This window comes from Melozone crissalis, unplaced genomic scaffold (assembly GCF_028551555.1).
Source record: "Melozone crissalis strain CALT ecotype California unplaced genomic scaffold, PUWL_Pcris_2 ptg000247l_1, whole genome shotgun sequence".
Taxonomy (NCBI): domain Eukaryota; kingdom Metazoa; phylum Chordata; class Aves; order Passeriformes; family Passerellidae; genus Melozone; species Melozone crissalis.
In genome coordinates, this window is record NW_026536006.1 from 653,113 (window position 1) to 664,515 (window position 11,403).

General features: G+C 54.3%; 1 protein-coding gene across 1 annotated transcript; it reads right to left on the reverse strand.

Annotated features, from left to right (window-relative positions):
• Positions 1–1,424: 1,424 nt before the first annotated feature.
• Positions 1,425–11,133, reverse strand: GPAT4 (glycerol-3-phosphate acyltransferase 4). The gene is made up of 13 exons (XM_054294385.1): positions 11,078–11,133; positions 8,815–9,767; positions 6,318–6,387; positions 5,765–6,056; positions 5,599–5,673; positions 4,936–5,025; positions 4,737–4,830; positions 4,203–4,318; positions 3,250–3,305; positions 2,846–2,931; positions 2,536–2,664; positions 2,381–2,460; positions 1,425–1,793 (listed from the first exon to the last, which is right to left on the reverse strand). The coding sequence occupies exons 2-13, from the start codon at positions 8,977–8,979 to the stop codon at positions 1,685–1,687; spliced, it is 1,362 nt and encodes a 453-aa protein (XP_054150360.1). The 5' UTR covers positions 8,980–9,767; positions 11,078–11,133; the 3' UTR covers positions 1,425–1,684.
• Between the last annotated feature and the right edge of the window lie 270 nt (positions 11,134–11,403).

Sequence of the window (11,403 nt, forward strand, 5' to 3'; positions counted from 1 at the left end):
TACTTTTAATCTAGAGCTAAATTTATTAACTTTCTCATCGGAGAGAGACGTATTGACTGGGGGCATGGGGTGGGAGAGGCAAGGGAAGATGGATGTGTGCCTCCTAACCTGTCCAGCCAGCTCCTTGCCTGCTGTGGAGTGTCCTGAATGCTGCTGGGGACTGTCCCCAAGCACTGCAGGGTGGCTGCATGTCCTGCAGAGCTGAGGAGGGTCTGCAGGTTGGCTCTGCAGGTTGGCTCTGCAGGCACCTGCAGCTGGATCCAGGTGCCTGAGGGCATGGCAAGGCTGAGCACCTGAAGGAAATGTCTGTGCCACCCTCAGAGAGGGGAGCTCTGGGGACACAGCCCTTGGTGGGGCTCAGGAGGGGCTGCTGAACGGGGAGAAGTGAAGGAGATCAGCAGGCAGTGATGTCCCTGTCCCCCAGGTGTGTCCCCAGCTGCAGGGCCATCCACAGCACTGCCTCAGCAACCCACAACTCACTGTGCCTCCCCAGACCAGGGCTCTTCATCCAAATGGCCCCTGAGCTGGCAGCCAGAGCAGCAAAGTTCCATCAGGGACATAAAAAAGTGAAAATTCAGATTTAAGGCCACTTACACAGAGCAGCTGTCCTCACCTGGCATGGCAGATGCCCTTCCCAACAAATACTCAAAGTACAAAGGAGGCACTTTGGAACTGCCTTCTCCAGAGCACTAGAAAATGCAAGCAGGCTTCAGCAGGTAGCAGTGCCTGCAGAAGAGAACCCAGAGAAGTGCCCAAGTTTGTAGGAATGTAAGGAAAATGGGAAAGCACATGGGAGAAATGCTCAAATGCAAGTTGTTTTACCAAATAATTTACATGCAGAGCAAAAAGGGGCACCACCTCCAGCACAAGATTCCAGTTTTTGTGTGTGCATGACAAGCTCAGATGCCAGTTTCCCTCAGGAGATGTTTAAAAGGGATTTGCTGCCCTAGCCATGAAGTCTTGGGCTCTCCTACACACTCCAGGCTCCCACTACAGCATGTAGAGATTCCTCAGGAGCCCCACGTGCCACTCCAGGGACACCTGGCACCCACAGCCCCAGGGGACAGAGGGACATTGCCAAGGAGTAAGGAAAGGATTTCCAAGGAGTGTGATCCTTACTGCACCAGCAGCAGTGTAGAGGCTGCTACTCAGACACTGTAGAAGCAACAGTCTGGGTCAAGCTGACAGGAAGGTGGCAAAAGAAAAAGATTTCTTCTGGAAGTGGATCTGAAAATGGCCTGAGAGGCACATTCTGCTCCTAAGGGGTTTATGCCTCACACATGAGTGGGACAGGCTGATGAGGATTCCCCTGGTTGTCAAGGCAGCCAATTTCAGCCCAGCTCAGCAGCTGTTGTGTTGTGAGGGACCTGTGATGACACACATGCACATCACCCCAGTCCTTCCCTGGGGCTGGACGCACCAGATGGAAGCACATGACACCATCAGAGTTTCATTTAATACTGCCCCTGCACGGGGCTTCACCGTAACAGTAACAAGAAGGCATCTTTGCCACGAGCTGCCCAAAGACTCCAGGCAGCATTAGTGCTCCTCAAAACAACAGCCAGAGGATGCAAAAGCGAGTCCCAGCAGCTCTGGAGGAGCCCAAGTCCAAAGATTGAGTTGAGAGTTCTCCAGACAAGGCCTGGCTGTGCTGGAGCAGGTGGCAGTGCTGGAGGCAGCACACTCAGGAGCGGCTCCGGTCCTCGTGGTTGCCCACAATCATTTTGCTGTAGAGTTTCTGCTGCTCCTCCTTGAAGGCATCTTTCACCTTCTCCCTTTTCAGTCCTCCATCCCTGGGGAGAGAGTCATATGAGAGAGGCTGCAGGCAGGCACCATCTTCATCTGGGCAAGTCGGAATTCCAGTGCCACGTGCTGCCAGGGCACACCTGTCCCCAAAGGGCATCACTTCCTTACCTGGTTCTGCCAGGAGCTGCCCCCATGGCCCTGCACTGTGCTCAAAACAGCAACTCTGCCAGAAACCTGAGCTGCTCTAGCAGAGCTACAGGAGACTGCCAGCCTGCCTCCTGTAGCCTCAGTGCCCAGGAAAGCAAGTTCCCAAGCTGATCACACCTTGCTGAGCAGAAACAAGCCAAACCCAGGGCATCCCAATGCAAGCTGGAATCACAGAATGAAGCTCTGATGCCCAGCATAGAGAAGATGCAAAGATTTTGGTCCCTGCTACAAGGAAGGACATTCCTCTAAAGACCTGCTCTACCCTGAGCAAGAGGGTAGAACTTTACCCTACCCTGAGCAAGGGGGTAGAACTTTACCCTACCCTGTTCTACTCTAAGCAAGAAACAAATGGAGCTCTGCAGCCCATGAGCACATCCCAGACCAAGGAACTCTGGCAGCAGGAAGAGAAAAGGTGCTTGGGACTCACCAGAGCAGATCCACAAGGCCCCCCTGCCTGGCAATGGCTGACTTCACTCGATTGGCAAACTGCACTGCGTCCTCTTCAGGCTGGGGCAAAACAAGAGTGATCAGCAGGAGCAAAGGGACACACAGGAAAGTGGTCACACATCTGGGTCACCTTACCTGCCTGGTCATTGGGGGCAAGTACCAGACACTGCAGACAATGGCCCAGCTGGTCATCATCCTCAGGAGGTAGGTCACCATGCCATACTTGCTGCTGTTCCAAAAGGCATCTCCAAACTGTGGGTCATACTAAAAGGCAGAAGAGTTCATGAAATCTCTCTGAGGCTCCAACTTCCACCCCAAACTGAGCTAAAGCTCAGCTCTCCCAGAGCACTACATGACCTCAGCTTTCCTGTGTCCTCAGAGCAGGCTGGGCTGGGCTGCCAGGACAGAGGTACAGAGGGACAGACAGACTTGTGCCTTGTCATACCTTGATGGCTACAGGGTAAACTGTAGCTCCAATTTCGAAGCTCCCCTTTTTGAACATCATCACAGATGTGTTGTTGATGCAGGTTCCTGTAAGAGGCAAGCACAATCTTTAATTTCCTCTACAATTTCAGAAGTCTAAGCTACAGGCTTAAGGGCAGGGCAACAGGAACCCAGCAATTCTCCCCTAACTCTCCATCCAAGCCCTGCTCTCTGTGTGCACAGAAAGGGTCCCTGGGACATCATGTGTGTCACTCTGGGCTCACTCAGCTCTAAAGACACAGTGTCCCTTTTGTCTCACTGGAGGATCTCAAGCCCTTGGCTATGTGAGAAGGAAAGGAACAGAGATGTGGTGCTGTCTCAAGGTGCCTTCTCCACCTGGTGCTTCTCTGGCCTCATTGCACTCACCTTCTGGAAAAATAAGAATGGGCAGTTTGCTTTTGTCCTGGACATGTTCTGTGAGCCTAAAGAGAAGAGTGCCAAAAATCAGCAGAATGGACAGACACCCTCAGCAGCAATCCACACAGCACACAACCCACACCCTGCAGTCACCAGGCACTATCAGGCTGCAAAAACAGGGGCACAATCTCCCAGCACTTATGAGGCCTCCTCCAAGGGAGGTGAGCAGCCCTGTACCTCCCCCAGCCCTCAGAGGGACCCTGCAGGCAGCTGTCACCCACTGTCACCACTGTCACCCACTGTCACCCACTGTCACCACTGTCACCCACTGTCACCCACTGTCACACACTGTCACCACTGTCACCCACTGTCACCCACTGTCACCACTGCCACCACTGTCACACACTGCCACCCACTGTCACCACTGTCACCCACTGTCACCACTGCCACCACTGTCACACACTGTCACCCACTGTCACCACTGCCACCACTGTCACACACTGCCACCCACTGTCACCACTGTCACCCACTGTCACCACTGCCACCACTGCCACACACTGTCACCCACTGCCACCCACTGTCACCCACTGTCACCACTGTCACCCACTGTCACCACTGTCACACACTGCCACCCACTGTCACCACTGTCACCCACTGTCACCACTGTCACCACTGTCACCCACTGCCACCCACTGTCACCACTGTCACCCACTGTCACCACTGTCACACACTGTCACCCACTGTCACCCACTGCCACCCACTGTCACCCACTGTCACCCACTGTCACCACTGTCACCCACTGTCACCACTGTCACACACTGTCACCCACTGTCACCCACTGCCACCCACTGTCACCCACTGTCACCCACTGTCACCCACTGCCACCCACTGTCACCACTGTCACACACTGCCACCACTGTCACCACTGTCACACACTGCCACCACTGTCACCACTGTCACACCTTCTGGCCACGAGGTGACGATCCTTGACCTCGGAGCGTTCGAACCAGACGTGGGGACAAGCTTTCACCATGGCTCTCTGGATCACACCCATGAGCCCTCCATGGATCTGACCCACCTGAACAGGGCAAGAACACACAACTTACAATACCTGGGCACACATCAAATCAAGGCTGCACCCACAGCCAAACTGAGCTTCATCTTTCTGCCCCTACCCAGGAAAGGCTGAGAGGAAAAGCCCCAGGCTGTGATCAGAAAGACAGACACAGCAAACCCCAAGTGCTTTCCCCATGGGGAAGCACTTTGCTCTTCCAGCAACAGCAAAGCCCGGAGCTCTTCTTGCAAAGCTGCACCCACAGACCCCTGGTGCTCTGAGCTCTAGGCTGAGCTTGCACACCACAGACAACAGAGTCTGACAGTGCCCCACCATGTCAGGAAGGGCCAAGAAGTTCTACATGCTCAAAGGACTCTTGCTGCCCCACAACAAGCTCTGCTGCCCCCTCCATGCAGGTGGGCAGGCAGAGCTGGTACCTTACCATGGCATAGTAGCCATCACTGGCCAGGATGATCACATCAATGGGGGAGGTGTGATTGGCCACACAGATGCCTCCATTTCGGGGTCTGTTTTCTCTACAAAACAAAGGTAGAGGTGAAGAAAGAGGAAGGAAGAGAGCTCCATAATGCCCAGCATGGAGCACCCCTGGGCAGGGACAGTGTGGAACAGACAGCCCTTACCTGTCGTGGTAGGTGATGATGGCTGTGAGGGCACGCACACAGATCCTGTAGCACATCAGGTGCACGTGTTTGCTCAGGAAATCCTTACACCTGCAGCCCAGGACAGAGAACATCACTCCCCATTCTATATATTCTATATAGAATATATATATATAAAATATATATTTTATATATATTATATATATAATATATATTTTATATATATAATATATATAATATATACAACACATAATATATATTGTATATATAATGTATATTATATATACGATATATAATATGTATTGTATATATTATATATACACAATATATATTGTATATACTACAATATCCCCTGCAACAGTGCCACTCAGCCTAGTGAAATCTCCTACAGAAACACAGCATGCCCTGAGCTTTGCTGTCAGCTTATGATCACTGATTCTTAACTCAAGAGAATAAAATTTTGGCCTTTGCTCTTTTCTGTTATTATTCTTTTCAGAGACCACAGCGCTTTGCCACAGGCTTAGTGCTCACATCTAAGCCCCTTGTTGAAAATTACAGGGTGTCCATTCCTCAGAGACCACCTGCTCTGCCTGCAGGTGGTAGAACACAAAGCTTTGTAGGGAAATTTCAGGATTATAAGGACGGAGCGCTCCCCATCTGCTTCTCCCTCAAAGATGCACTCACCTTCCATTTGGCAAATATCCCACCACTGTGGTACCAGTCACCAACAAGCTGATGCCAGTAAATGCCAGGGCTATCCTGCAGAAAGAAGGAAACTACATGCTAGAAAAAACAAAAAACCAGGCCAGCAGCATGTTCTTGGCAGGCAGGTGCCAGGATCAGGGCTCACCTGAGGGGCAGGAGGAAGCAGTAGCGGATGAGCACCCCGAGCCCCCAGAGCACGGTGAGGCGCAGGCTGATGTACTGGAAGTTGTAGTTGGTCCTGCTGAGCAGGTTCCAGGACTCCAGCTCTTCAGCTGAGAATCTCTTGGTCACTTCATCATCCATGATGGTCTCGATGCCTTTGCGGCAGAAATAGAAAATGTCTGAGAGCTCAAACTCGGGCGTGTCCAGGGCTTTGCCGCTGCGGCGCAGCTCCTTGATCTCCTCCTCCAGGGACGTTGGCTCCTTTGCAATGATACCTGCAACACACCACAGGCAGCTCTCAGCAAAATGGGACTTGCCCACTCAAAGAGAGACCAAAGTCAAGGTCCTTCCTCACCCGCCCTCCTCAGGGTCCTCTTCCCTTCCCTCCCCGCCCCCAGGGTGCTCCCTCATGAAACAGAGCTCTCTACAACTCCCTCCCACGTGGAAAAGACTTCCCAGCAGCTCAGACACCACATTTACTCCACCTCCCCACAAGAATTTTGATCTCCATGCACCCATGCAGGGCAGGATCTCACCATTGACATAGGGCTTGTACAAGGGATGGTTCTTCTCCTTGGCACCACGCTCTATTCTTAGTGTTGCCCACTGCAAGACAGACAGGGCAATCAGGATTGGCAAAGCTTTAACTCCACACTACTGCCCATTTTAGAGCTGACTTTCAGGAAGGACCATAGTAGAGGGTAGAAGATGAGGCTAAAGTAGGAGGCTTCCATACAAAAAAGAAAGAGTGAGTGATGAACCCAACTGAGGTGGAAGCAGAGAGTGGCATGAGAAACAGGGAGTGCCACAGGGAAGGAGAGTGCTCAGTGCTGAGATGGCACAGCAAGGTTTTCTGCAGTTTCTGTGACCTCTCAGCTCAGTGCTGAGATGGCACAGCAAGGTTTTCTGCAGTTTCTGTGACCTCTCAGCTCTGCTGCACCTGGCACACGTGGTTGCCACTGCACAGCTGCTGGGCTGTCTGCAGCACACTGTAGATGCTGGTCGGGGCACCAGTGCTACCCTTCAACCCTTGTTTCTCCCAAATTCAAAGGAGAGACTGTTTCCAGGTTGCTGCTGACACATCAGGCTGATGATGGGATGGGATCCTGTCCCCCCTGATTCAGCTGATGGCTGCTGCTGCTTCTCAGCTCAGCAATCTGCCCAAAACAGCAGCAGCAAGCACCCTCAGACAGCTGGCTGCCAAACCCTGTGCCAGGACTACTTGTTCTATCAGCTAATTTTCAAGGGCAGCAGCACGAACTGCAGGCTGTATTTCTGTGCAGAATTCCTGCCTGCCCTCCAAATAACCTTCAGAGCCTGTAATTCATACAGGTCTGGAAGGAGAAGCTTCTGAAGAAGAAGGATTTGTGTACAATGTGTTTCTCTGTGAAGAGGGAAGTTGGGATTGGGAAGGGCATCCCAATCTCAGCCCATACCAGGAGGCAGCAATGAGGGAATGCTGATTGCACACAGAGCATCCTGCTCACCTTGCAGCTGCAACTCCAGCATTGCACAAGATTGCCTGGATGCTGCCGTCCCAGAGGTCAGGAGAGGAGCTGTGACCTCACAGGAGCTCAGCAGCCTATGGAGAAGGCAGTGCTTGCAAGGCCAGCCCATCTCCATCCTGACTGTGGCAGCAGCAAACCCACCTGAGAGGCAGCAGGCAGGTGCCCTCCCTGCCACCAACACAGGTGTGCTGCTGCCAGGCTGTGCCTCACAAGCTTCCAGACCCCACCACACTCCCAGGTGCTGCCCCTCTGGGTTCCCAATATTAACCTCGAGTGCTGGGAAATAGCCCTCCAAAATATAATTCTATGGTCAAATTTAATTTCCACCAAATCAGTGACCAGTTGTGCATGAGTGCTCCTCTATCCAGCCACTAAAATCCTTTAATAAAAGGTGGAATAGACTTCCCCGTCTTTTCAGAAAAATAGTTTCAAACACCAATATAGGTGTGGAGAGTAAATGTTCCTGAATTGAAGGGAGAAGGGAAAAAAAAAAAAGAAAACACTGTGAAAAGCTCAATTTAAAACTTTTTTTTTTCTGCCAGCTTCAGTCAGTAAATTTGTAGTCAGGTCTTCTGTTATCTGTGTTAAAAACAAAACCCAGGGTCTTCCCATTTATACCTCAGGCTTTTGGGAGGACTCAAGAGTTTAAAGAGCTGAACACTGTGAGCTCCAGTCCAGGGATACTCTGGGACAATCAGCCCTGTTCCAACAGCAGTAGCTACACCACACAACCTTCAGCAGCACAAACTCCATATTTAAGAGCCTAAAACCTCCCTAGCAAACACTTTGTTTCACCTGGGCTGCCAGGGTAGGCTGGTATAGGCTTTACGTACTACTCCTAGTAGATAAAAAATTCTGGTCTGGTCAGGAACTTGCTTCAAGAGGTGTTGGCTCAGAGACAGCCCATAAAATTAGTCCACCAAAGGCAGGCAAGGGAACAGCATGACAACAAGCTGGAAAATTCCACTTGGCCTCTCTGTGCCAAGAGGGTGGGCAAGGGCTGCTGGTTGTCCTCCAAGGCAGCAGGTCCAGGCAGGGCTCAGTAGGTGACACTCCAGGACAGCAGCATGTGGAGAGCTCTGGGTTTTGGCCACAGACCACTCAGGGCTTGCAGCACAAATGTCCTGCCTTGCCTCCTCTGCTCTTGTTTCCTCCAAATGTGACTCAGAGAGGAGCAGCCTGCTGGCTCTGCTCCCTCCTCATCACAGCTGACACCACTGCAGCAGCACCCTGCCCTGACAGAGACATGAACCCCTCCAACCTCCCCCTCAGATCCTGCACCTAGCCAGGCTATTGCTCTACTTGAAGATTTACTAGATTACAGGGAAAAAACAGCCCACAAACAGAGGTCTCATCAATGGCATTTAGCTGAGATGAGTCAAAGAGGTGAACTGGCAGCAGCACCACATCCACAGCCCTATCTTCCACTCTGGTCACCCAAAATCCCCTCCTGAGGCAAAAGCCTCTCTTCCATACTTGGAAAAACCTCTGTAAACACAGAGAACACTCTGAAAATACGACTTACCTGAAAAATCTTTAATAAAGTTTTCATGTAAACCTTGCGGATGCCGAAGGAGACTCCAAAAATGGCTGGCACGATGATGAAAACCAGGAGCAGAGTGAAGAGGACAGTTATGGAAATCCCCAAGAGATTAACCACTAGGCTGTCAAAGGGGAGCAGGAGGAACATGGTGAAGGGCCCAGGCAAGGCTGGTGCCCTGCAGCCAGACACAAGGGCTGCTCACAGCACTGAACCAATCCTCCTGTTAGTCAGCAACAGTGTCACACATGCACAGAGTCTGCAGCGTGCTCAGAGACCCCATTCCCATTCACATCCTCTCGCGGCTCTGGGACAGGGAATGCCACAGGATCAGAGAGAGCACTTGGGAAAACAAGCCCAGAGTCTGCCAGGAGCTCGGCTGAGTTCAGATGATGCAGGCCAAGGAGCTCAGAGCACACACACACAGCTTTGTCCACGGGCAGGGCAGCAACACGAGTGCAGGAACTGATCCCCTCCCAGGCTGCCACTGAGCAAGTCCTGCTGCGGGGCAGCTCCTGGAGAATCTGGCAGCAGAATGCCCTGGGGGCTGCTGAGAGCATGCAGAGTCTCTTCAGAGGGACAAGGTGGAGTCCATCCCTGAGCCTGCATTGGAGGAGGTCGAGGGAGTTGGCACTCACAGGAGCCTACCGTGTGTGCAGCTATTATTGCTCTGGCCACGAGGGCACGGGCACCAGCACGGCCGCTCCTCGCATGACGCCTGGAACCGGTTCAGTTCTGGAGGCCCCTGGCATCCTCTCACGCTGAAGGGTCATCACAGACACCAATGAAAGCCTGTGCTCCTGGAAAGCTTTCAAACAGCAAGCTGGCTCCTTGGCAGATGTGGCACTCACATGCCAGCAGCAGCAGAGGAGGAGGAGGACAGCACTGGAGTCAGCAGATCGCAGAGATGTCAACGCAGAGACAGCGGGCTCTGAAACCTGCAAGGCAGTACTGGGCTGAGGTCACACCGCTCACAGCAGCTCCCCACAGCAAGACTGAGACTCTATATCAGCAACTCTGATACTCCAGCTACTGCCTGTCACTGTCACAGCCCTGGGAATCACCTCCTGCTGCCATTCATCCTGTACGGTCATACCATGCACACTCATCCAGAGCCACACCTACGGCACAGGATGCTGCAATCAGGTCTCGAGTACAGGAAAGGAGTGACAGAAAACCTTTCCTCGTGACAAAGGCTTTATCATGTCTCTCATTTCAGGGGCATCCGAGAGAAGTGAGGAAGCCAGGCACCCAGATTCCTGGACAGGCATCACTTCCTCTGCTCCTGCCTCATCCCCAGTGACAAAGGGCAGATTTACAAACAGTGCAGAACAGGAAGTTAGCCCCTAAGGGGGGAATTACAGCTGATGATTAGTCAAAGAAGAACTTGCTGGGGCACAGGAACCAGTCAAAGGTCACACACCCACAGGGTCAGCGGTGCCTTATGATAAAAAATGAGTCTGCTCGGGGGAGCCTGCCCTCTGGACACCACCTTCACAGGCTACCTGAGGATGGGATTTAACAGAAAAGCACACAGGGCAAAGGAGTCTGTAAAGATCCTCTTGCTCCCCTGTACACTGTGTTCCAGCTGCTGCTTAAACACTGCTGTACCAGTAAGGCTAAGAATAGTGTTAGCGCTTCACAGTGACACACAGACCGTGTACCGGCAGCTCGTCACCCACGCGTGCCCATGATGCCACCGCTGTCCCCCATCACAGGCAGGACCGGTCACACGGGCCCCTGAGGCGGCAGCGCTCCGTGAGGACTCAGCCGTGACTCCCGTGCCCCAGTCACCGGCACGGCACAGCCCACGTGTGCTGCGGCCCTGCCCGCGGGCTCCCGCCGCCCGCAGCCGCCCCTCCGGCCCCGCCCCGGGGCTGGGGCACGGCCGGCACAGAGCCCGCTCCGCTGTGTCGGGGCTGCAGCGATTCACCGCTCGGCATAGCGGCATAACGGCCGGGCCGGGGGCGGCGGCGAGCGCGGATCGCGGCTCTGCTCCCCGGGAGCGCGGCGGATCGCGGCAGGGCCGGGCCCGGCCCGCCCTTCGTGCTCGGTGCGCGCGGGGCGGGGACGCGCGGGGCCGGCGCGGGGGGCACTGCGGCGCGGCCTGAGGGAGGCCGCGCTCCCGGGGATAACGGCGGGCGGGCGGGCCGGGCCGAGGCCTTTCTGCCAGGCCCGTGCGGGGCGGGAAGGGGCGCGGAGGCCGCCGCGAGCGTTTGGTCACTCACTCACTATTTCAGTCACTCACCTGCTGCTGCCGCCGCCGCCACCGGGCCCCGCTCCGCCCCGCCACGTGCCGTGCGCGCCCCCGCACCGCGCTGCGTGCGTGGCGTCAGCGCGCCGCCCGCGGGGCCGCGCCCGCAGGGCCGCGCCGCTCCCTCACTCCGCCGGCTCCGCCAGGGGGCGCCCGCGCGTCTCTCCCGCCGCCCGCTGAGGGCCCGGCCCCGCCCCGCCCCAGCCCCGGAGGCGCACAGGAGGCAGGAGTCGCCAAACGCCGTCACTTTATTATATAATAAACTCCCCGTTACAGCACCAACCACCGCAGGCACCCCGCCGCTCCTGGCACAGCCAGCC

Excerpts from the sequence above, each read along its gene's own strand:
- GPAT4 (XM_054294385.1), bottom strand. The coding sequence starts at position 8,979 with ATGTTCCTCCTGCTCCCCTTTGACAGCCTAGTGGTTAATCTCTTGGGG. Across the intron at positions 6,388-8,814 it reads CTTTATTAAAGATTTTTCAG|TGGGCAACACTAAGAATAGA; the intron begins GTAAGTCGTATT and ends TCTGTCTTGCAG. Across the intron at positions 6,057-6,317 it reads GTACAAGCCCTATGTCAATG|GTATCATTGCAAAGGAGCCA; the intron begins GTGAGATCCTGC and ends GGTGTGTTGCAG.